The following is a 23,043-nucleotide window of genomic DNA, read 5'->3' as shown; positions in this document are numbered from 1 at the left end:
TTTCATAGGTTTTTGCACAATTCCATTGTAATGTGTGTGTGATACTTAAATATGATACCAAACGTCCGTACAAAAAACATAAATGCTGCATTTTGGCATGTATATATGAATGAATATTGCATTAATTACAGCTTTAGATTCCCAGAAATTGAACCCTTGTATTGTAAAGAAAAGTATGTTTATGAACTCTTTCATGGCTTCAGTTATAATTTTTATTATTAAAATTATAATTTAATTCATGACACTGTTGATTTGAATTAAACATTGACTGAAACATAGTTCTTAGTAAAGACAGTAATTAGGCCTCTCCATTCCTGATACGAATTTCTCTGGCCATTCGACATGTTTCAAATATTCCACAGCAACATGTCATCAAAGCATCATTGCATATTGTGCCCTAGATAAGAAGAAAAAAAAAAGAAAAAGATTTTGTGCCATATGCAATAACAAAACAGATTTCTTAAATACACAATAAATGACTATAAATAACATTAAATAACAATATACAAAAATATAAATAATAAAAAACTTTGCTTTGTGGGGCCCCCTGGTGACTTGGGGGCACTAAACGGCTGTTTATGGCACTTCTAGCTAGAAATAAGCTTATTTCTAATATTAATATTTTGGCGTTTTGTGTAAATAATGTATAAAACTTTTAAGTTAATATATTCCAATGAACTTATTAGAATATTAGGGTATTTTACCTGTATTCCATAGGTCAGTCGCATATGTGTCCTCATGGCAGCCATTCCTCCAGGTACACATGAGAGACATACATTTTCTCCATACTTGTTTGCCGCATAACAGCTGAGAGCAATTGGACAGATACAGCCAAGGGCACCTAGATGACAATGGAAAAATAAAGAAAATTGTTACTAAAGTATGCCTTATGCCTCAAATATAACACTTAACGCAGTCTCAGCTTGTTCACTGACTGAAATTACAACTACTCCAAGGCTAAATGTTAAACTGTAGCTAAACGACACCAATAAAGTAATATGATTTGAGGTGCACAGACTTTAGATGGTTTGCCAAAGCTGTCAGAACTTACAGACAAGTAGGTCACTGCAGCAAGAACAAAGTCCAGTACTCCACTCTCCTGTCTGCACATTTGTACCATAAGAGCCTGCGCCAGGCTGAGTGATGACGGGGTTTGACATGTCAACCAAAAAGAGAGGTCCAGCAAGGAAGCTGAGAAAATGACTCCAGATGTTTACTTTCTAGTAATTTGGAAGAAGAGTGACACAGTTATATACATCAGTTGTCTTGATTGAAGTTTTAGACAAAACACATCTTATTTATTTGATGGAACATGATTTGCTGACTTTGTATTTTCTATTCCACTTTTTAAGCAGTTTGTTCCATTGACTAGTTACAGTATTTCTGCTTTAAAATTTTCCATCATCTGTAAAGTATTATTATTCCTTTTAAACTACTTATTCACACATACACAGTAAAAAGTGGTTACATGTTACTGTAAGCTGCTATTTCTGCTTAATCCAACCCTTAAAATGTACTTTTGTTGGTGTAACAATGTATTCAGATTGATTTAGTCATATAAAATGATGTTTAACTTGAATAAAACGAGTTAATTTAGAGATAACCTGACATTTGTTACAGGTTATATTATTTACAAAAATGTTCTTACAAAAATATATACCACTACCATGCAACAAAAATAATTTAATGTACGAGAGGAAACTAACATCTCCAATGGAGTGAATTCAAATTATAGCTTGAGCCGACAAAATGAAGTGTCAATAAAAATAGATTTCTCTAGAATGTTCTGTAAAGTAAAACAAATAAGAAACTACAAAAGGTACCTCGTGTTCTTCTGAGCTTCTCGATCTGGTGTTTGCAGCTGAAAAGGAAGTTGTGACACACACCAACACACGGTGTTTGTTACTCTAGTATGCAACGTTTCCGATTCACACCGATATAAGCTACACACCAAACACATCACAGGGGGAGGTCTGAGTTGTTCATTGTAATAGGAAATGTGACTGAACAGAGTTTTCAGCTATCAATATATAATTTCACATGAGTAAAATAACTGATACTCTGACCTGAGATCATTCACCTGATTGTCATGCATTTCTTGTAAAATAACAGTTCAGGGAACTGAGAGCAACCAAATCATTTGCTCAAGCTGCACAACCACAACACATCAACACTGCATCTGTCAGAATTCTTCATTCGTTGTCAATCCAAAACTCCTGAGTGTGTGAAACTCATGACCAAATATTTCATCAAAGGACTTCTATGAAATTATTCTGATATAATTAGCAGTATTTTGGGGGAATGATAACAAAAACAAGGCAAATGCATTTTTAAGGTCTTTTATTTGGTGCATCTAAGACAGATCTTACCTCAAACACTTTTTGGAGAAATTAATCTAAAATAAATGGCAACATCAAAACAGCAGAGACATAATTTGATATTGACCTAGATGGTTTTTTTATTGTCTTGCTTCGATGTTCTTGGTATGAATCAAACATTGAGAGAACATACCAAATTGCCACTCAGATGTTCTTCTGGATTTATCAGAACACATTTAGTAGTGAACACAAGTCTCTAGAGTTCTTGGCAAGCTGATCTTGTCAACACAGCAGTTCCTTGTGGTTCTGTGGACTCTGACGCTGTCTCTTCTCCCTTAGTCAGAGCTTCTTTCTGTTTCTCTCTGCTCTGCTTTTTGTTTCTGGACTTCTTTAAAGACCTGCGAGAAGAGCACACACTGAGAATGGGTGAAACAAAATAATTACAGAAATTAGTTTCATTCTGCTCTCTAAAGAACATTGGACACATTTCAGTCCAGTTGAAACGAAAACAAAACAACAGTGGTAACCTCAGTGGTAAAGACGCTGGCTATCACCCCTGGAGTTTGCTAGTTCGAATCCCAGGGTGTGCTAAGTGACTCCAGCCAGGTCTCCTAAGCAACCAAATTGGCCCGGTTGCTAGGGAGGGTAGAGTCACATGGGGTAACCTCCTCGTGATCGCTATAATGTGGTTCGTTCTCGGTGGGGCGCGTGGTAAGTTGAGCGTGGATGCCGCGGTGGATGGCATGAAGCCTCCACACGCTATGTCTCCATGGCAACGCACTCAACAAGCCATGCAACAAGATGCGCGGGTTGACGATCTCAGAGGCGAAGGCAACTGGGTTTAATCCTCCACCACCCAGACTGAGGCGAATCACTATGTGACCACGAGGACTTAAAAGCACAACGGGAATTGGCCATTCCAAATTGGGAGAAAAAGGGGAAACCCCCCCCCCCATTTTTTACCAGCAAAGAAGAGCATGGCTAGCTAGCAATGCCAGGATCATGGGTTCGATTTCCAGGGAACACACAAACTGATGAAATGTATAGCCTGAATGCACTGTAAAGTGTCGGCCAAATGCATAAATGTAAATGTACTGTATAATGCTTTGAAAATGTTAAATGAAGCACTGCTTGCTGTGAATGTTACCTTATTGCAGAAGGCCTTTTTGGCCAGCCAGCGTCGGGTGACACGCCGATAGTATTCAGGAGGGATCGAGTAAGTGATGCCAAGCTCTTGGCATACCTTCTCAAATGCATCATATCGCGTCCTTCTCAGAAACTTTAGCTTTTTCTTCCTGCTGTCAATGCTCATGAGCATCCATCTTTTGTTAGCTTTATCCTGATCAAAGAGGGGTTGTAATATGAATACAGTATGATTTGTGTTGGGTGTAATTCAATTACAAAGTAATTAGTTGCTGTAATCTAATAATTTTTAGTCAAAAAGTAGTGTAATGCATTACATTTAAAATTATTGTAATCAGATTACAGTTACTGACTTTGCTGTTATTACTTTTAAGTACATTATAGTGTTATGCTTGTTTCTAATATATTATTTCTGTAGAATACATGAATTATGGCCCGGTAATGAGTCTTTGTGAAGGAAAAATGTGAGGTGCTGAGTGTGCAATGACTTGTGTGTAACAATGAACAAGAAAGAAATACAGACATTATTTTGAATTTGATGAGCGGAAAAGTGTTTTAGAAAGTACCTTAAAAAGTAATTAGTACGAAGTAATTAGTGAAGTAATCTGATTACAATTTTACAGAAACTTGTAATGGATTACTATTTTTATGTAACTTAACCAACCAACCGAGTATGACTATGAATACAGTATTTTGACAATTTTTTGAAAACGTTTTTTAAAATAGCAGAATTAAGAGCTTGATAACAATGTAACAGTTGTGCACAATATGCTTTATTTACATACAGTATATGTGTTTAAAATAATTAATATAATGTACATTGGCCCCAAAAAGTATTTGGACAGTTAAGTCACACATTCATTAAATGTATGAATTTCACTGCATTAGATACAAAATATAAAAAATTGGCATCTACAAAAAAATGATGCAAGATCTTTTCTCAGAACTAACTTCACTTTTCTGATGACTTTTTCCAGAACTTTTAACCACCTGGTGTCAAAGTCATATTTACTGGATGCGTGAAGTCAGTTCCCCTCAACTTCATCACATTAACTATGGACATGTTCCACAAAGTTTGACAACCAGAATGTCTCCTAATACGTTCTGTCTTAATTTTGAACAGTATTTGTTTTATCATTTAACCTAACAAAGTTCTTTTTGTGAAATGTTTTGCTTGAAAGGTGTGTTTGTGCTATACTTCTTTACAATGAATGCCACTTGGTTTGATATTTTGTTATAAAAAGCTAATTTCAATCAAGGGAGCCTTAAGTGCCCAAATATTTTTTGGAGAGGCTGTATATGCTTTATTTACTATTGAACACTTTAGTGCAAGCACAGGATATCCTGTTTCTCTGCGGGTGTGAATCAAATGGAGAGGGAGCAAAAGTTCTGACACCTTTACTGAAGGCAGAAAAAGACACAAGTGCTCAAGTGTTTATACCTTGGGGTGTTTGTGCAAGTGCTCCTGGAAGTTGCGTATCCGCGCTGTCAAAATCGCCACTGTAAAGCAAATGGGGACATTCCACATGATTGAGTCATGTTCTGAGATTCTAGGATGACTTAAGCAGTGTTAAAAACAGGAACTTACCCTTGACTTCTGTTGAGCTGTGGTCATTCTCATCTCTCCTCACCTTGGCAATAAGCTGTTCCTCTTTCATATGCAATTTTTCACTCTGAGGAAAGACATTGCGACACAAAAGACATCAGCGTTCCTAGGTCAATAGTGCAGAAATAAGGCAACTATACAGGTTAAAATTGAACCACTGCTAAGGTCATTCCTTGATTAATATGCAAAAAGGAAATGAAAACCCGTACATGATTTGCAAACTCCAGCGTAAGCAGTTTCTTCACAACACTGTCAACCCTGCAATATGACATGAAATAATAGAGTTAATGTTCTGCATTTGAGAACTGAAAGGACGTCTGAAGAAATCTTTCACTTCCTAATGCCACACAGAAAATACAGGAGGTCTTAGTTAGAATTAATAAAAAATAAATAAATAAAAAATGGAAAGAACAGAAGGAAAATCATACGTTTGCGCAAGTGGGATGGATGCATATTCAGGCTTCAGCAAAGATGGAGGCAAGTCCTGAAGTTGACTTGGGAATTCTGTGAGGAAATTGAGAAGAAACCTTAATAAGAGTCAAGGAATTATAATCAACATAGATTTTATCATTTTTTATTAAGGTCTAATTAAATGACTCAATTTTCCACCCTTTTTGAAAAAAGAATTTCCAGTTGATTGTGCTTACCGGATAATGATTTAAATAAAAGAATCATTCAAATTCAGACATTAGAACATAATGTAAAAAAAATTTAAATTCACAAAATAAATAAATAAAATCCTTTAATACTTTTCCAGGCCTGGAAATCACAACATTATAATTTCCTGATATTTCCAGGTTTTCCATGTCCGTATATACACTGGCAGACAAAAGTTTGGAATAATGTACAGATTTTGCTGTTTCGGAAGGAAATTGGTACTTTAATTAAAGTGGCATTCAAAAATAGTCAGGACATTACTGATGTAAAAAACAGCACCATCACTATTTGAAAAAAGTAATTTTTGATCAAATCTAGACAGGCCCCATTTCCAGCAGCCATCACTCCAACACCTTATTCTTGAGTAATCATGCTAAATTGCTAATTTGGTACTAGAAAATCACTTACCACTATATCAAACACAGCTGAAAGCTATTTGGTTCATTAAGTGTCATACCTTAGACCTTGTTCTATCTTGTGGTCTGTCTGTTTGTGATATTGAAACGCATGATGTAACTTTTTCTGACCACGAGTTGGTAATTTTTGGTATTCCCTTTATTCACGGAAAAATAAATCTTGTGTCTCTGCTCGCCTTGTTCGTAATTTAAATTCTGTAGCTATTGAGCGCTTCGAAAATGTATTTATTAGTGCTCCTACTACCTCTACTCTTGAAGTCCCCCATCTGACCTGGATGTGGAGGCTCTGCTCAAACTGATTAATTCCTCGTTCTTCCATTTTGAACTCTGTTGCTCCTTTAAGTGTTAAAAATAATAAACCTAAGCCGGAGCCTTGGCAAAATGAGGCCACTCGTGGCCTTAGACAGGTTTGCAGAAGAGCTGAGCAAAAATGGAAGAGAGAAACTCCAGATGTCATATGACATTTTAAGAGAGGCATTGTCTATTTATCAGGATTTGGTTAAAGAGGCTAGGAAACAAAATTTTTCTGATTTGATTACCAAAAACTGTCACAAGCCTCGAGTTTTATGTAGTACTATTAACTCTGCGATCAATCCAACTAATATTTCATGCACTGATGTATCTTTTGATACCTGTGAAAAGTTTCTAATTTTTTTGTAAATAAGGTTGTTGATATAGATCACATATTGTGCATTTTACTTATGACCTATCAGCCCCTTTTGTATGTCAGGCTGTTTTTAATCAATTTGAACCAGTTTCTATCCTTTTTCAGGCAAAATTGTAGGCTGAATGAAGCCTATTAACTGTCCCTATGATGTGATACCATCTAGGCTTTTCAAACAGGTTTTTGATGTTATTGGGCCTAGTATCCTGGCAATAATTAATAGTAGTCTTGAAGGCCTACTTCATGATGATATAATCATCATGATAGCGCCGCGGATGGCCGCCTCGGTGTGGAGCGCTTCTATTGTTTTGTTGTTTTTGTTTGTTTGTCCTGTGTTTAGTCATCTTTTTCCAGTCAGTTTTACCAGAGACTAACTGCTGAACATTCGACAGCATATACCAGTCAATCTTTTCCCGGATTTGGAATATTAGGACGTTTTGTTTGACATTTTAGTTGTCAAAACTAAACACGCTCCACGCTGTGTTGTTTAAACGCGCAATGAGACGCAGGTGAGGGAGACGAGCAGGCGCACTGGTCAAGCTCCGAAGGCGTGGCGGACGAACTACATCTCCTCACCCGCACAAACAAGGAATTTTCTACCTCTGCTGCCTTGTGCTTCACAGAAACCTGGCTGAGTGAAGCCATTCTGGACAGCGCGTTACATCTGCAGGGCTTTCAGCTGTTCAGAGCGGGTTGCATCGCGGAGTTAACGGGGAAAACGAGAGGCGGTGGAACACACTGAATAAGGGAATCAGAGTGGCTAAAAGAAGATACTCTGAGATACTCAGCTAACGACACTGCATCAGTGTGGAGTGGCATGAAACAATTACAAATTACAGGACTCCTACCCCCAACCCCTGTGGTGGACCAACAACTGGCTGACAACCTGAATGCGATCTACGATGCGATAAGGAAAGCACAGGGCCCAGATGGCGTTTCACCTGCATGTCTTAGATCCTGTGCTAACCAGCTGGCCCCTATTTTCACACAGATCTTCAATAGATCACTGGAGCAGTGAAGTCCCATGCTGCTTCAGACATTCCACTAACATCCCCATCCCAAAGAAACCAAAAATCACAGGACTTAATGACTACAGACCTGTCGCCCTGACGTCTGTGGTCATGAAGTCATTTGAGAGACTGGTGTTGGCCCACCTGAAGGACATCACTGGACCCTTTCTAGATCCCCTTCAATTTGCTTAGAGTAAACAGGTCTGTGGATGATGCAGTCAACATGGGATTGCATCATATCCTGCAACATCTGGACAGACCAGGGACAGTGGATTACCAGCTTTCTGACAGACAAGCAGCAGCTTGTGAGACAGGGAAAATTCACTTCCAGCACTTGTACAATCAACACTGGTGCCCCCCAGGGATGTGTGCTCTCCCCACTACTCTTCTCCCTCTACACCAACGACTGCATCGCCAAGGACCCCTCTGTCAAGCTCCTGAAGTTTGCAGATGACACCACTGTCATCGGCCTCATCCGAGATGACGATGAGTCTGCATACAGAAGGGAGGTTAAACAGCTGGCTGTCTAATGCAGTCAAAACAACCTTGAGCTGAACATGCACAAAATGGTGGAAATGATTGTGGACTTTAGGAGGAACCCCCCAACACTCTCTCCCCTCACCATTCTAAACAGCACTGTGGCAGCAGTGGAGTCATTCAGGATCCTGGGCACTACCATCTCACAGGACCTGAAGTGGGAGACCCACATTGACTCCATTGTGAAAAAGGCCCAGCAGAGGTTGTACTTCCTTCGCCAGTTGAGGAAGTTCAACCTGCCACAGGTGCTGCTGATACAGTTCTACTCAGCAGTCATTGAGCCTGTCCTCTGCACTTCAATAACTGTCTGGTTTGGTTCAGCTATGAAATCAGACATCAGAAGACTACAAAGGACAGTTCGGACTGCTGAGAGGATTATTGGTTGCCCCCCCTTTCAAGAACTCTACACTTCCAAAGTGAGGAAAAAGGCTGGAAAAATCACTCTGGACCCCACTCACCCTGCCCACTACCTTTTTGAACTGTTGCCTTCTGGCTGACGCTTCAGAGCTCTGAGCACCAGAACCATCAGGCACAGGAACAGTTTTTTTCCCCCAGGCTATCCATCTCATGAACAGTTAAAACTGCCCCTTTGAGCAATAATTAATGTGCAATACACAGCTTAGTCTTTGGTCGTCTTGCATGAACCGCACGTTTGAGATCTCCCCAGAGTGGCTCGATGATATTAAGGTCAGGAGACTGTGATGGCCACTCCAGAACCTTCATCGTTTTTCTGCTGTAACCGCTGGAGGGTCAACTTGGCCTTGTGCTTAGGTTCATTGTTGTACTGGAAAGTCCAAGAGCATCCCATGCACAGCTTTCATGCAGAAGAATGCAAATTGTCTGCCAGTATTTTCTGATAACATGCTGAATTCATCTTGCCATCAATTGTCACAAGATTACAGTGTGCCAGAAGCTGTGAGGCATGTCAAGGTGTTATCGGGCATATTGTAACCAGGCTTTTTGTGGCATTGGCGCAGTAAAGGCTTCTTTCCGGCAACTCGACCATGCAGCTCATTTTTGTTCAAGTATCGTCGTATTGTGCTCCTTGAAACAACCACACCGTCTTTTTACAGAGCAGCCTGTATTTCTCCTGAGGTTACCTGTGGGTTTTTCTTTGTATCTCAAACAATTCTTCTGGCAGTTGTGGCTGAAATCTTTCTTGGTCTACCTGACCTTGGCTTGATATCAAGAGATCCCCGAATTTTCCACTTCTTAAGTGATTGAACAGTACTGACTGGCATTTTCAAGGCTTTGGATATATTTTTATATCCTTTTCCACCTTTATAAAGTTCCATTACCATGTTACGCAGGTCTTCTGACAGTTCTTTTCTGCTACCCATGGCTCAGTATCTAGCCTGCTCAGTGCATCCACGTGAGAGCTAACAAACTCATTGACTATTTATACACAGACACTAATTGCAATTTAAAAAGCCACAGGTGTGGGAAATTAACCTTTAATTGCCATTTAAACCTGTGTGTGTCACCTTGTGTGTCTGTAACAAGGCCAAATATTCAAGGGTATGTAAACTTTTGATCAGGACCATTTGGGTGATTTCTGTTATCATTATGATTGAGAAAGGAGCCAGACAACTCTGTGATAATAAATGGCTTCATATCCTTAAATAAAAGACAGTTTTTTTGCATGATCAGTCATATTTTCAAAATCAATGCCAAAATGTCACAATTTCTGCCAGGGTGTGCAAACTTTTGAGCACAACTGTATATGTATGTATATATATATTCATATATGTGTATATGTGTGTGTGTATATATATATATATATATATATATATATGTGTGTGTGTATATGTGTATGTGTGTATATATGTATATATATGTATTTATGTATGTATGCATGTGTATATATATATATATATATATATATATATATATATATATATATATATATATATATATATATATATATATATATAGTTTATTGTGTATTCTATATATACTTTTTTCTTTTCAATATTTATCTATTTTTTATTAAATTTTAATTATTTTTTAAAGTCTTGTTGCTGTTTTTGTATTGTTGTGTACTGGAAGCTCCTGTCACCAAGACAAATTCCTTGTATGTGTAAGTATACTTGGAAATAAAGCTCATTCTGATTCTGATTCTGAAACAGGATCAGTGCCACTGTATCTTAAACATGCTAGTGCAGTCTCTTCTTAAAAACCAAACATGGATCAAACAATTTTAGCAAACATTGAAAACAATTTTCCAAATTGCCATTTCTTTCTAAGGTCCTAGAGAAAGTCACTCTTAGCCAATTGCAGAGTTTCTTGGACCAAAATGCTGTTTTTGAGGCTTTCCAGTCGGGATTTAAAGCTCACCACAGTACAGAATCATCTTTGTTAAAAGTACTTAATGACATCTTTTTATTAATTGATTCAGGACACTCTGTGATCCTTATGCTTTTAGACCTTAGTGCAGCATTTGATATTATAGATCATGGGATCCTTATCTCCCACCTTGAGGAGGTGGTGGGTATTCAGGGTACTGCTCTTAAATGGTTCAAGTCTTTTTTGTCAAATAGAAGTTTTTCGGTCACAATCGGTCAGGTTTTTTCTTCTTCAGCCACTCTTACTAGCAGGGTTCCACAAGGGTCTATCCTTGGCCCTATCTTGTTTTCGCTATATATGCTGCTCTTAGGGTCTATTTTTAATAAGCCTGGTATTTCTTTTCACTGCTTTGCAGATGACACGCAAATCTATATGCCCCTGAGAAAAGATGATAAGAGTGCTCTAGATTAACTTTTGAATTGTTTAAATGACATTAAAGCCTGGATGTTGGTAAATTTTTTAAATCTAAATGAAAGTAAAATGGAGATTGTTTGGACATTGTACAGCACATTGGTCAACAGTCTGTTGTTTTAATAGTGCTTTATAAATAAATAAATACAAATACAATTGTTTGTTTCTGAGTTGCCACAGTAAGCAATAGACTCGCATGTCTTAAGATCAATATTAGGTCAAAAATGGCAACAACAAAAAAAAGAAACAGTTTCTCTAGAAACTTGTCAGTCAATCATTGTTTTGAGGAATGAAGGCTTGAAATTGTCATAAAACTGAAGATTTCATGCAAAGGTGTACACTACAGTCTTCAAAGACAAAGGACAACTAACAAGGACAATAAGTACATCTGAGTCTCTAGTTTGAGAAATAGACGCCTCACATGTCCTCAGCTGACAGCTTCATTGAATTCTACCCGCTCAACACCAGTTTCATGTACAACAGTAAAGAGAAGATTCAGGGGTGCAGGTCTTACAGGAAGAATTGCAAAGAAAAAGCCACTTTTGAAACTTTTAGAGTGGGCAAAAAACACAGACATTGGACAACAGATAATTGGAAAAGTGTGTTATGGATCTTACCCCATTGAGCATTTGTGGGATCAGCTAGACTGTAAGGTGTGTGAGAAGTGCCCAACAAGACAGCCACATCTATGGCAAGTGCTACAGGAAGTGTGGGGTGAAATGTCACCTGAGTATCTGGACAAACTGACAAGCTGGAATGCCAAGGATCTACAAAGCTGTCATTGCTGCACATGGAGGATTTTTTGATAAGAACTTTTTGAAGTAGTTTATTTCTAATTGTAATAGTAATTTTTCATGTTATCAATGTCCTCACTATACATTGTGACCAGTTGAATGCCACTTTTGTGAAAAAAAGTACCAATTTCTTTCCATAAGAGCAAAATCTGTACATTATTCCAAACTTTTGGCCACCAGTGTAGCTCCCTAATTTTTCCTACCTTGTTTCTTTCTAACTGCCCGAGCATACTGTCTCACTGGTTGGCCTGGAAGGGTTTCATCACCTGAAACAAACATAATAGTCATATATATTGCTTGAGTGACTGTGCATTTGCTTAAAAACACAATATATACATGCACAAACAACACTGCTTGTGCCACAGGAATCATATACTTTTGTGAAAACAAATAAACCAAGAGGGAGAGTACCGTTTTTGTTTGGTTTGCATTGTTAAAGGGCTATTTCACCCAAATAGGAAAATTCTCTCATCAACACAAAGATTTTTAGAAAAATATCTCAGCTCTGTAGGTCCATGCAATGCACGTGAATGATGACCAGAACTACAAAAGCACCAGAAAGCATATAAAGTCAGAATAAAAGTAATACATAAGACTCCAGTGGTTTAATCAATGTCTTCTGAAGTGATCCAGTTGGTTTTGGGTGAAAACAGACCAAAATATAACTCCTTTTTCACTCTATATCTTGTCATTGCAGTCTCTAGGCACGATCAAGATTAAGCTCAATTACACTTCCTAGCGCTTGACGCATGTGAAGAGCACTAGATGGCACTATTGGAAGTGTAATCTATCTTGCAATCATGATCGCCAAGGAGACTACAGAAATCAAGATGTATAGTGAAAAAGGAGATACATTTTGGTCTGTTCTCACCCATAACCAACTAGATCACTTCAGAAGATATTGATTAAACCACTGGAGTCTTATGAATTACTTTTATGCTGACTTTATCTCCTTTCAGGAGCTTTTGGAGTTCTGGTCACCATTCACTTGCACTGCATGGACTTACAGAGCTGAGATATTTTTCTAAAAATCTTCGTTTGTGTTCAGCAGAAGAATGTCATACACTTCTTAGATGGAATGAGTCTGAATAAACAATGAAAGTATTTTCATTTTTGGGTGAACTATTCCTTTAAAGCTCTTACTGTCTTTATTCACTTTCATTGTTTGGAAAAAAAATGCAATGAATGTAAATGATGACTGAGACTAATATTCTGCCTAATATTTCCTTTTGTATTCCATAGAAGCAAAAACGTCATATGGGTTTGGAATAACATGAGGGTGAGTAAATGATGACAGAAATTTCTTTTTTTGGGTGATTTATTCTTTTTATATCTAATGTCACAAAATCCTTTAAATAAAATTTTGATATGGCAGTCATAAGGCTGTATTTTCACTCTCCTCGGAGACACGTCACTGGTGCTATAGTGTCACGAAGGGTGGGGGTGATCTGGTTGGCCACATCCTTTCCACACACCCACTCAAGGAAAAGACACATCTGTTAGACTGTCATGATATCTCCTGTCCAAAGAATCAGAAATCAACACAGCCAGGTAACATTAGAGGAGCTGGTAAACTGTTTTGTTCACTTTATCTTTTGCAGTTAGTTTTGCTCCATATCATTCAGCTTCATAATGACAAACCAGCTGAGTGAGGTTCATCCAGTCCACCCAAAACAAAAATTCTTTCATTTACTTACCTTCATGTTGTTCCAAACCAGTATGACTTTCTTTCATGGAACACAAAAGATGTTAGGCAGAATGACCTGAATGACCTGTCACCATTCACTTTCATTAAATGGAAAAAAGATGCAATGAAATTAAATAGTGACTGAGACTTGCATTCTGCCTAACATCTTCCTTTTGTGTTCTACTGAAGAAATTAAGTCACATGGATTGGAACAATATGAGGGTGAGTGAATGATGACAGTGTTTTTTTGTTTTGTTTTTTGTTTTTGGGTGAACTATCCCTTTAAAAGTTGTCAGACTGGATTCAATGGTTTCACAGTTAATACCATATATATTTTAAGCATTTTCAAAAGCCTAAAATACCATTGTCAACAGACAAGTAACTGGAGTTTACAAATTTAATAAACAACTTATTAAAAATAATAAACTTGTTATTCTGTAATTAATCTTATCCTTTTTTTACCTCTAGTGGTTAAATTCTACTATTAGGCAGCCTGAGATGGTTTTAGAATAATAATATAACATTAATATGAATCAAATCAGCATCAATAAAAATTATGTTATTTATGCAATACTATTAATTCCTATTTATTTTTCAAGTAAGTGTTCATTGAGAAAGTGTAGAGATGTCCGTCTATATGTTATACTGTACATGTTTACTTATTGTATGAGTGCATACTTTACTACCACTAAAGTCAGACATGTGGACTTGGAGTTTAAATATACCAGTAATATGCAGATAGTGACATTTGAATTTTATGTATTGTGTATATGTTACATTCCGAAGGAAATCAGTAATGCGTCAAAGAAGGCTAAACCAGTGACCTAGTTACTTGAAAGAAACATTTGTAAGCACTTATGCTAAAGAAACTGCTGTTATGATTATGTGAATGCACGTGATTCTGAATTGTATATTCCATTCGAAGGGAGTTTGACTAGCAGGAAAAGTATTTAAATATTTAAATATCTGGGCCATTTCTGCCAGTTTCAGAAGCATTTTTGCTCCAGGCCCTGGTTAACGTCTGACCCTGCTCTTTACTGCAAGTCACATAGTATGAGAAAGCATCTGCTAAATGACAACTCATAGTAAAAACCCACAGAGGAAACAAAGATCAAGATCTATCAAGATCTGGTTAATTCAAAATCTGTCTGGCATCCTAAACATTATGTGCTGTCTTAGCAAAGGACATGTAAAGTGCATGTAACATGCTTGAAACAACTAGTCTACTATCTACGCAGGCAGCAAAGAACATACATACCTCACAGTCCAATAAACACACTCAAAATTAGTGGATTACTAACAATGGAGTCAATGAATCAAGTAACATGAGTAAAGCATGAGTAGAAAATGCAGTACTTGAAATTATAATGTTTTTGGAAGAATTAGAGCAAAATCACTAATGTTTTACTAGTGTAAAGCAGATTATGATTATATTACTATCAAATTAATGTGGGGGCAGATTCTAACACTTATAAAACGAATTTACACCAGCCCCCCAACAAGTCTGCAACACCAAATTAGACCCACATTTGTTCGTTTTGTCACATTGCTGGCCGGGACATGACAACTCTCACTTAGTCATATCACTACATGCTCACATAGAGGTGCCAACCATCTTTTGCTCATTTTCTCAACTTGCTCTTGCTTTGACATGGTAAATAATGTTATACCTTTGAGATTTTAAAAATAGCCTCAGAGATATACATTACTTCAGATTGCTTTGACATGTTTATTTGTGCATTGTAAACAAAACACATGATCATTTTAATTCAGTTTAGAGTGATTGTTACAGTGATTTTAGACAGTGCATTAAAGTATTCAGACCCCCCCGCCTTTTTTTTTTTCCACATTTTATGTTGCAGCCTTATGATAAAATGCTTTAGATTATTATTTTTTTCACATCAATCTACACTCCATACCCCATAATGACAAAGGAAAAAAACTGATTTTTGATAAATTTGCAAATTTATTAAAAAGAAAAAACTGAAATATCACATTGACATAAGTATTCAGACCCTTAACTCAGTACTTAGTTGAAGCACCTTTGGCAGCGATTACAGCCTCAAATCTTTTTGGGTATGATGCAACAAGCTTTGCACACCTGGATTTGGGGATTTTCTGCCATTCTTCTCTTCAGATCCTCTCAAGCTCTGACAGCTTGGATGGGGACCGTCGGTGGACAGCCATTTTCAGGTCTCTCCAGAGATTTTCGATTGGGTTCAAGTCCTGGTCATTATCCTGTTGGAAGGTGAACCTTCAGTCCAGTCTGAGGTCCTGAGTGCTCTGGACCAGGTTTTCCATTAAGGATATCTCTGTATTTTACTGCATTCAGCTTTCCTTCAACCCTGACCAGTCCCCCACTCCCTGCCGCTGAAAAAAAAAAAAACAACAGCATGATGCTACCACCACCATGCTTCACCGTTGGGATGGTATTGCGCAGGTGATGGGTGGTGCCTGGTTTCCTCCAGACGTGGTGCTTGGAATTGAGGCCAAACAGTTCAATCTTTGTTTCATCAGACCAGAGAATCTTGTTTCTCACAGTCTGAGAGTCCTTTAGGTGCTTTTTTAAGTGTCTTGCACTGAGGAGAGGCTTACGTCAGGCCACTCTGCCATAAAGCCGAGATCGGTGGACTGTTGCAGTGATGGTTATCCTTCTGCAAGTTTCTCCCATCTCCACACATGATCTCTGGAGTTCAGCCAGAGTGACCATCGGGTTTTTGGTCATCTGTCCTACCAAGGCCCTTCTCCACTGATTGCTCAATTTGGCTGGGCGGCCAGCTCTAGGAAGAGTCCTGGTTGTTCCAAACTTCTTCCATTAAAGAATTATGGAGGGCACTGAGCTCTTGGGAACCTTCAATGCAAGCCAAAGTGTATTTGTAGCCTTCCCCAGACCTGTGCCTTGACAATCCTGTCCTGAGCTCTGCAGGCAGTTCCTTTGACCTCATGGCTTGGTTTTTGCTCTGATATGCATTTTCAGCTGTGAGACCTTGTATAGACAGGTGTGTGCCTTTCCAAATCATGTCCAATCAATTGAATTTGCCACCGGTGGACTCCAATCAAAGTGTAGAAAAATCTCAATGATGATCTAGAGAAATTGGATGCACTTGAGCTAAATTTCAAATGTCATAGCAAAGGGTCTGAATATTTATGTCAGTGTGATATTTCCGTTTTTTCTTTTTAATAAATTTGCAAAGTTATCAAATATCAGTTTTTTGCTTTGTCATTATGGGGAACAGAATGTAGATTGATGTGAAAAAAAAAAAAGAATAAGGCACTTCAACATAACAAAATGTAAAAAAAAATGAAGGGGCCTGAATACTTAATGAATGCACTGTATATTGATCCTTATATGGTAATAATGGTAAATGGTCTGCACTTACATAGCGCCTTTTTTAACCTTAGCAGTTCCAAAGGGCTTTACACCGTGACTCATTCACCCATACACACACACACACACACACACACACACACACACACACACACACACACCAATGTCAGCAGAGCTGCCACGCAAGGTGCTAGCCTGCCATTGGGTGCAACTTGGGGTTCAGTGTCTTGCCCAAGGACACTTTGGCATGTGGAGTCATGTGGGCCGGGAATCGAACCGCTAACCCTGCGATAAGTGGCCATCCTGCTCTACTACCTAAGCCACAGCCGCTCCACAGTGATATGTTCAGACATCGACTAAAGACAGAGAACATTTTTTTATATCGATAAAACTTATCCAACTTTAATTCCACTTATCATATTCATACTTTGAATACATTAGGATTCCTTTGGGAATTTTTTTAATGTGCTTTTCTTCAATGCTTTTCTTTGATTAGTACAAACCTACAATGTACAAAAAAATGAAAAACAAATGCAAAATTATTAAAAGGCTGTACATTACCAGAACTATACACAAAGTGTTTGATTCCGAATCTCTTAAAGGATTAGTTCCCCCAAAAATGAAAATGTTCTCATCATTTACTCACCCTCATGCCAACACAGATGTATATGACTTTCAGAACACAAATGAAGGTTTCAGCTCTGTGGGTCCATACAATGCAAGTGAATGTTGGCCAGAACTTTGAAGTTTGAATCTCCAACAATCACAAAAAAGGTAGCATAAAAGTAATCCATAAGACTCCAGTGGTTGAATCCAAGCCTTCAGAAGCGATATGATAGGTGTGGGTGAGAAACAGATCAATATTTAAAGGGGTCATGACAAGAGGAATCAAATTTTCATTGATCTTATGACATATAAGAGGTCATTGTACTATAAAAACATACTGCAAGTTTCAGAACTGAAAACTTCCTCAAAGAAAAAGAGCATTTATTTAAACCAAGCTGCAAAAATGGCTTCTTTGGAATTCGTGGAACTTGTGACGTCATAAGGATCAAATACATCTGCATATGCAAAAACCCCCTATTTTTAATTGATAGCCTTATGTAAACATGGACGTACTTGATTGATTGTAATGGTGCCTTTCTGCACAACACCGGCAATGTGCACCGCATTTTAATAGTGTACAAGCACAACTTTTAAAAATGTCTCATTCTGCTGATGCCACTGGATGGGTAAAACACATGCTGTCCTGTATGTAACAAACACAGGAGCAGTTGTTGCGTTAGACTTTCTCATCGTCCATCATTTTGACGGACAGGGTCGTAAAAATTCTGTCAATCTATTCTTACCCATCATTTTAATTTTCATATTTTAAAGACATTTAATAGATTTTACTTTCGTTCACATTTTCATTTTTAATCATGAATTTATAGGACGAGCATATAGCAGATTATGCATTTATTTATTTATTTATGAAGAGAACAGATGAACAACAGAGACACCACATGAAGCAGATGAATGGTTTTTTCCCCCGCAGTGACAGCGGAGGCCACTAAAACACAACTTATGAACAACGCAATTTTACAAAAAACAAATACGATTAAAATATGAACAAAACACGTAACAAATGAACTGAACAAAACTCAATCGACAACTCAAACCTTTCTCCTGGTCCGCATCGACTTAAACTGGGTGCTCGCCTGTGTGAAATCAAATGCATCAAGGGAGACTGATGCTGAGGCAATTGTCATTAGATTTTGCGTCTTTGCCTCGGACAGACGGCTTCTCGTGGCAGTTTTAATTTGGTTCTGGAGGCTGAACCCGTGCTCTGCTGCCACACTGGAGACTGGAATTACCAGCGCTACTTCAGCCAAAGTTTTGAAGTCAGGAAACATTTCTCCCATGGAAGCGATCAAAGGTTTGCAGGACTCTCTGAATGTGGGATTTCCCGATCCTGCAAGCACTTGCTTCACCGGGAGGAAATCCCGCAGCATGTGCTCCTGCACCAGTGGCGCAGCCGCACCCCTCTGTGACCCGTAGGGTTCACAGACGTGCTCCAAAGCATCCAGCCCATAGCTCTTCAATGCATTGTCAGCGCCCGGATAGCGAGATGCATTGAGTACGGTGTCGAAGTCAGCGATGAGGCCCACATGCTCCGAAGGGAATCTTTTTCTGATAGATTTGGTGACCTCCGCGATATACTCTGTGCGCAAAATTGAAAAGCTCTGCGAGTCTGCCTGCGTCAGCGTTATGCCACAGAACTTGCCGTCTTGTAAAGCCTCATTGAATTTCGTCTCCGCCTCACCTGGTCCATTCATCAAGTCCTCTCGGCTAGCAAGGGTCATGTTCATGATAGGTCGGATGGAGGAGATATTAACATCTTCTTTTTGGAACGTGAGATTCATGCGGTTCACCACGGACAAGACGTCAGTCAGCAGGTGAGTTAAGGCAGGGAATGTGTATTTTTGGAGGTGCTTTTTAATACCCTTAGCTACCGGGCAGTCTCTCGCAGCTTTCTCATCCTCCAACTCCAACACCAGAGAAACCCAGTTGGCATGTATGCCCTTAACCGCCCTCTCCAATGACAGCCAGCGTGTAGCCGATAGTTGTTTTAGGTTTTGGAGTTCATTTAATCTGTGTGTTCCAATGGGGAAATTCTTGTAGTAAGTGTATATGTTATTAATAGTGGTGACGTATGCACTTATTTCACGCATAGCCTTGGAGGCATCACGGGCAGCCAGTGCCGTTCTGTGCGCACCAGAGTGAATGTTTATGAGGTAGGGACAGTCATTCTGACGCAGCTGTTGTGCAACTCCGGCCTTTCGACCCACCATCACACTCGCTCCATCACTTCCCAGTCCAACTATCTGAGCCATAGCTACACCACGGCCTGTCAACACATCTTTTGATTTTTGCTGTGATGCATTCTGCAGTGCCAGAGAGTATTACATGATTTCCAAAGAACACAGTTTCAGGCTCCCCTCTCTGCTGAGGTTTAAGTATGTGATCAGCATTTTCTCAACTGTGATATTAGTAGTTTCATCTACTATTATCCCGACGTATAAGGCGGTCATCCACTGCGCTGGTTTTGGTCATTGCTATAGCCTCCTCCATCTGACTGACAGTGTCGTGGTGGGTGTACATGTGTGCACTGTTCAGGATTGGACACCCAGCAGACTCTAAGAGGTGTATTAGGTTAGGATATAGGTGGCTCGGGGTGTTTGTATTTGCCATATGCAATACAACCTTAAGCTGTGTTTTTAATGCCTCGTTACAGGCAGCCTGTGATTTCTCTACATGCTTGACCATTGCCAAGCTCTGGCTATACTACTTGTGATCATTCAAAGCTGATTTCTGCATCGTCGTGCACCCTCGCACAAATCCGTTACTCATGTTAGCTTTTATGCAGATGTCGCAGAACATTTTGCCACCTTCCCTCCACAGCCACGTTAACTCCTGCTCCCACTGAACCTGATACTCCCTCCTGGCCTCCTTGCTGCCACTTGCTTGCCCTGTAACATTAATTGCCAGTGACTGATAAACGTTGTCTGTTGTTTGTCCTTCATCCTCCACCGCATCTGCATCAGACCCTCTTTTTTCAACTCTTTTATCAGAGTTTGAAGAAACTTTTCACATTCAGCTGCCATGACATTTTTACAATTGTATGTAGCGGTGACTAAAGCTACACAGGACAAAGATGTCATGCACTGAGATCAAAGACAAGACAATACTAGATAATAGCTAATTAATATGCGCACTCGCCACAAACTGGACAGGGGCGGGAATTAAAGTTACAAGTTACAATAGATCACCCTCCGTGTAATCCGTCAAAATGATGGACGGTCTTTGGATTTTTCTGTCACTGCTAAAAAAAATAAAAATACAATAAAAATAAATAAAAATAAATAAATAAATAAATAAAATCGGTCAGTGATGGAAAATATTCGTTTATGCATCCTCTGCACAGGAGATGTGAAGACCAGCGTCTTTGCTTTGGCCTGTTGAAGCACCCAACATCATGAATTGTATTAGAGTCACAATTTGATTCAAGCTTGGCAAAGGAACGGTTACTGAAGGATGGCGCAATTAAAACACTATTGGACTGCAAATCCATAAGTAAACAATTTTAATATGTCATGACTGTTTAATATTTTATGGTGCTGCTTGAGTAAACGGTTTAATAAATTCAGATGAAATGTGTTGGGTGTAGGTTATGTGTTAACCCTGAAATGTAGTGTGGAGTTTGTTCATTTTCTTCGGATTGCATTTAAAATATAGTTGTATTGGAAGGGCTGCATGATGTATGCCAATCACAACAGTGGGCATTTATACTGAAGTCTTAAAGGGGCAGAAAGCTTAAAGCAGAGTGTTTCAGACAGAGGGCCAGAGACAGGGTGGAAAATTATTATATATGCCTAAATTATAACTGTTTTGTTGCAAATAATTTTAGTATAGATTTAAGTGGACCTCAGGGAAGACAATAAAATAAAATAAAAATAAAAATAAAAATAAAAAAAATTGTCATGACCCCTTTAAGTCCTTTTTTGCTATAAATTCTCCTCCCTAACCAGTATGTTGTGATATGCATGACGAATGCAAATAGTCAAAAAACAAAAGAAGAAGAATGTGGAAATGAAATTGGAGATTTATAGTGAAAAAGGACTTCAATATTGATCTGTTTCTCACCCACACTTATCATATCACTTTAGAAGACATGGATTTAACCACTGGAGCCATATGGATTACTTTTATGCTGCCTTTATGCACTTTTTAGAGATTCAAAGTTTTGGCCACCATTCACTTACATTGTATGGACCCACAGAGCTGAAATCTTTGTTTGTGTTCAGCAGAAGAAAGAAAGTCAAGTCTTGGTTGGCATGAGGGCGAGTAAATTATGAGAGAATTTTCATTTTGGGGGGAACTATCCCTTCAAGATCTCATTTAGTAATACTGTAAATGCATTAGGAAATGCAAAGGAAGGCAGGACATGCTCGAAGTGACTGGGATTTTGGAGCCCTCTAGTGGTTATTACGATATATACACACGTTGACCACTTGAAATATCACTAAGCGGTCCATTCATTTATTTATTTATTTATTGTCATCCATAAAAAACCATTGGGGCTATTATGGGCTAATATGAATAAAACTCCAGATGTAATTATCATTTTGTCTCTAAATGGGCTAATCCATCACTATCAGTCTCTTAATAATATAATGTGAATATGTGGGAAATAATCTTGAAGTCGAGCATTAGTCGTAGAATTAGAGCTGCGATATCATAAAGATTTATTCTTACCTTTATATGTACTTGCTGACGTCCAGTTCATATAGGAGCAGCACTGAGTATGTTTGAATCCCAGTAAAGTATTATTGCCCTGCCTTACGTTTGAAAATACACTCCATGTCCGTAAACACAACGCCGCAGATCGAATAATGTTTTTTAAAACCATTCTGATATGTAGATTAATTTCCTTTCATTTGTATTTGGTCTTGCGAACGCATTTGCCCCTTTAACTCATGCGAGTCGCCATCTTTAAACAGACATTAGTAACCTGCTCTGAAAATTCTATGCAAGTTCAAGCAATCGAGTTCAGATGGCATTGATGAAGCTTACGTATCCATTGACAATGAGTCATACAGTACAAAAGCAATGCAAATAGAAAGCAGTGACTGCACTGTTCTTCACTGTCTAATACTATTATCTGACCTTCTATCATTTGAAGACCATGACACCCCACACAACTCCTCCTGGGATTTTTAACACACTAATATATATATATATATATGGGAGGTATTTACTGTAGATGTGCATCTTTAATGTTTCAATATTTAATGTGTATCTTCTGTAAATAAATGTTTATATTTCCCTTTTAACCTTCATCTTCTGTTGAGATAAACATTATGCTGGCTTTAGATTTGTGGTCCCAGAGATCCCAGTTATTTATGCATTAAAATAGTAGACTAATACATATTAAATACATCATTCAAACATTCACAGTGTAGGTTGGAAAAAGTATTTGATCCCCTAGGCTAATGACCTCAACAAAAGCTAATTAGAGTCAGGAGTTGGCAAACCTGACATCCAGTTAATGAAACAAGATTGGACGAGTGGGTTAGAGCTACT

General features: G+C 38.4%; 2 protein-coding genes across 2 annotated transcripts; both read right to left on the bottom strand.

Annotated features, from left to right (window-relative positions):
* Positions 1–198: 198 nt before the first annotated feature.
* Positions 199–1,989, bottom strand: LOC127454008 (cornifelin-like). The gene is made up of 4 exons (XM_051720912.1): positions 1,824–1,989; positions 1,052–1,220; positions 705–841; positions 199–397 (listed from the first exon to the last, which is right to left on the bottom strand). The coding sequence occupies exons 2-4, from the start codon at positions 1,158–1,160 to the stop codon at positions 299–301; spliced, it is 345 nt and encodes a 114-aa protein (XP_051576872.1). The 5' UTR covers positions 1,161–1,220; positions 1,824–1,989; the 3' UTR covers positions 199–298.
* Positions 1,990–2,323: 334 nt separating this feature from the next.
* Positions 2,324–22,471, bottom strand: LOC127454006 (28S ribosomal protein S15, mitochondrial-like). Its single transcript, XM_051720910.1, has 8 exons — positions 22,216–22,471; positions 12,106–12,168; positions 5,496–5,571; positions 5,277–5,325; positions 5,050–5,134; positions 4,903–4,961; positions 3,466–3,657; positions 2,324–2,716 (listed from the first exon to the last, which is right to left on the bottom strand). The coding sequence occupies exons 1-8, from the start codon at positions 22,367–22,369 to the stop codon at positions 2,654–2,656; spliced, it is 741 nt and encodes a 246-aa protein (XP_051576870.1). The 5' UTR covers positions 22,370–22,471; the 3' UTR covers positions 2,324–2,653.
* Between the last annotated feature and the right edge of the window lie 572 nt (positions 22,472–23,043).

Source organism: Myxocyprinus asiaticus, chromosome 16 (assembly GCF_019703515.2).
Source record: "Myxocyprinus asiaticus isolate MX2 ecotype Aquarium Trade chromosome 16, UBuf_Myxa_2, whole genome shotgun sequence".
Classification (NCBI taxonomy): Eukaryota; Metazoa; Chordata; class Actinopteri; order Cypriniformes; family Catostomidae; genus Myxocyprinus; species Myxocyprinus asiaticus.
The sequence above is the reverse complement of the archived record's forward strand: the minus strand, read 5'-3'. Positions and strand labels throughout refer to the sequence as shown.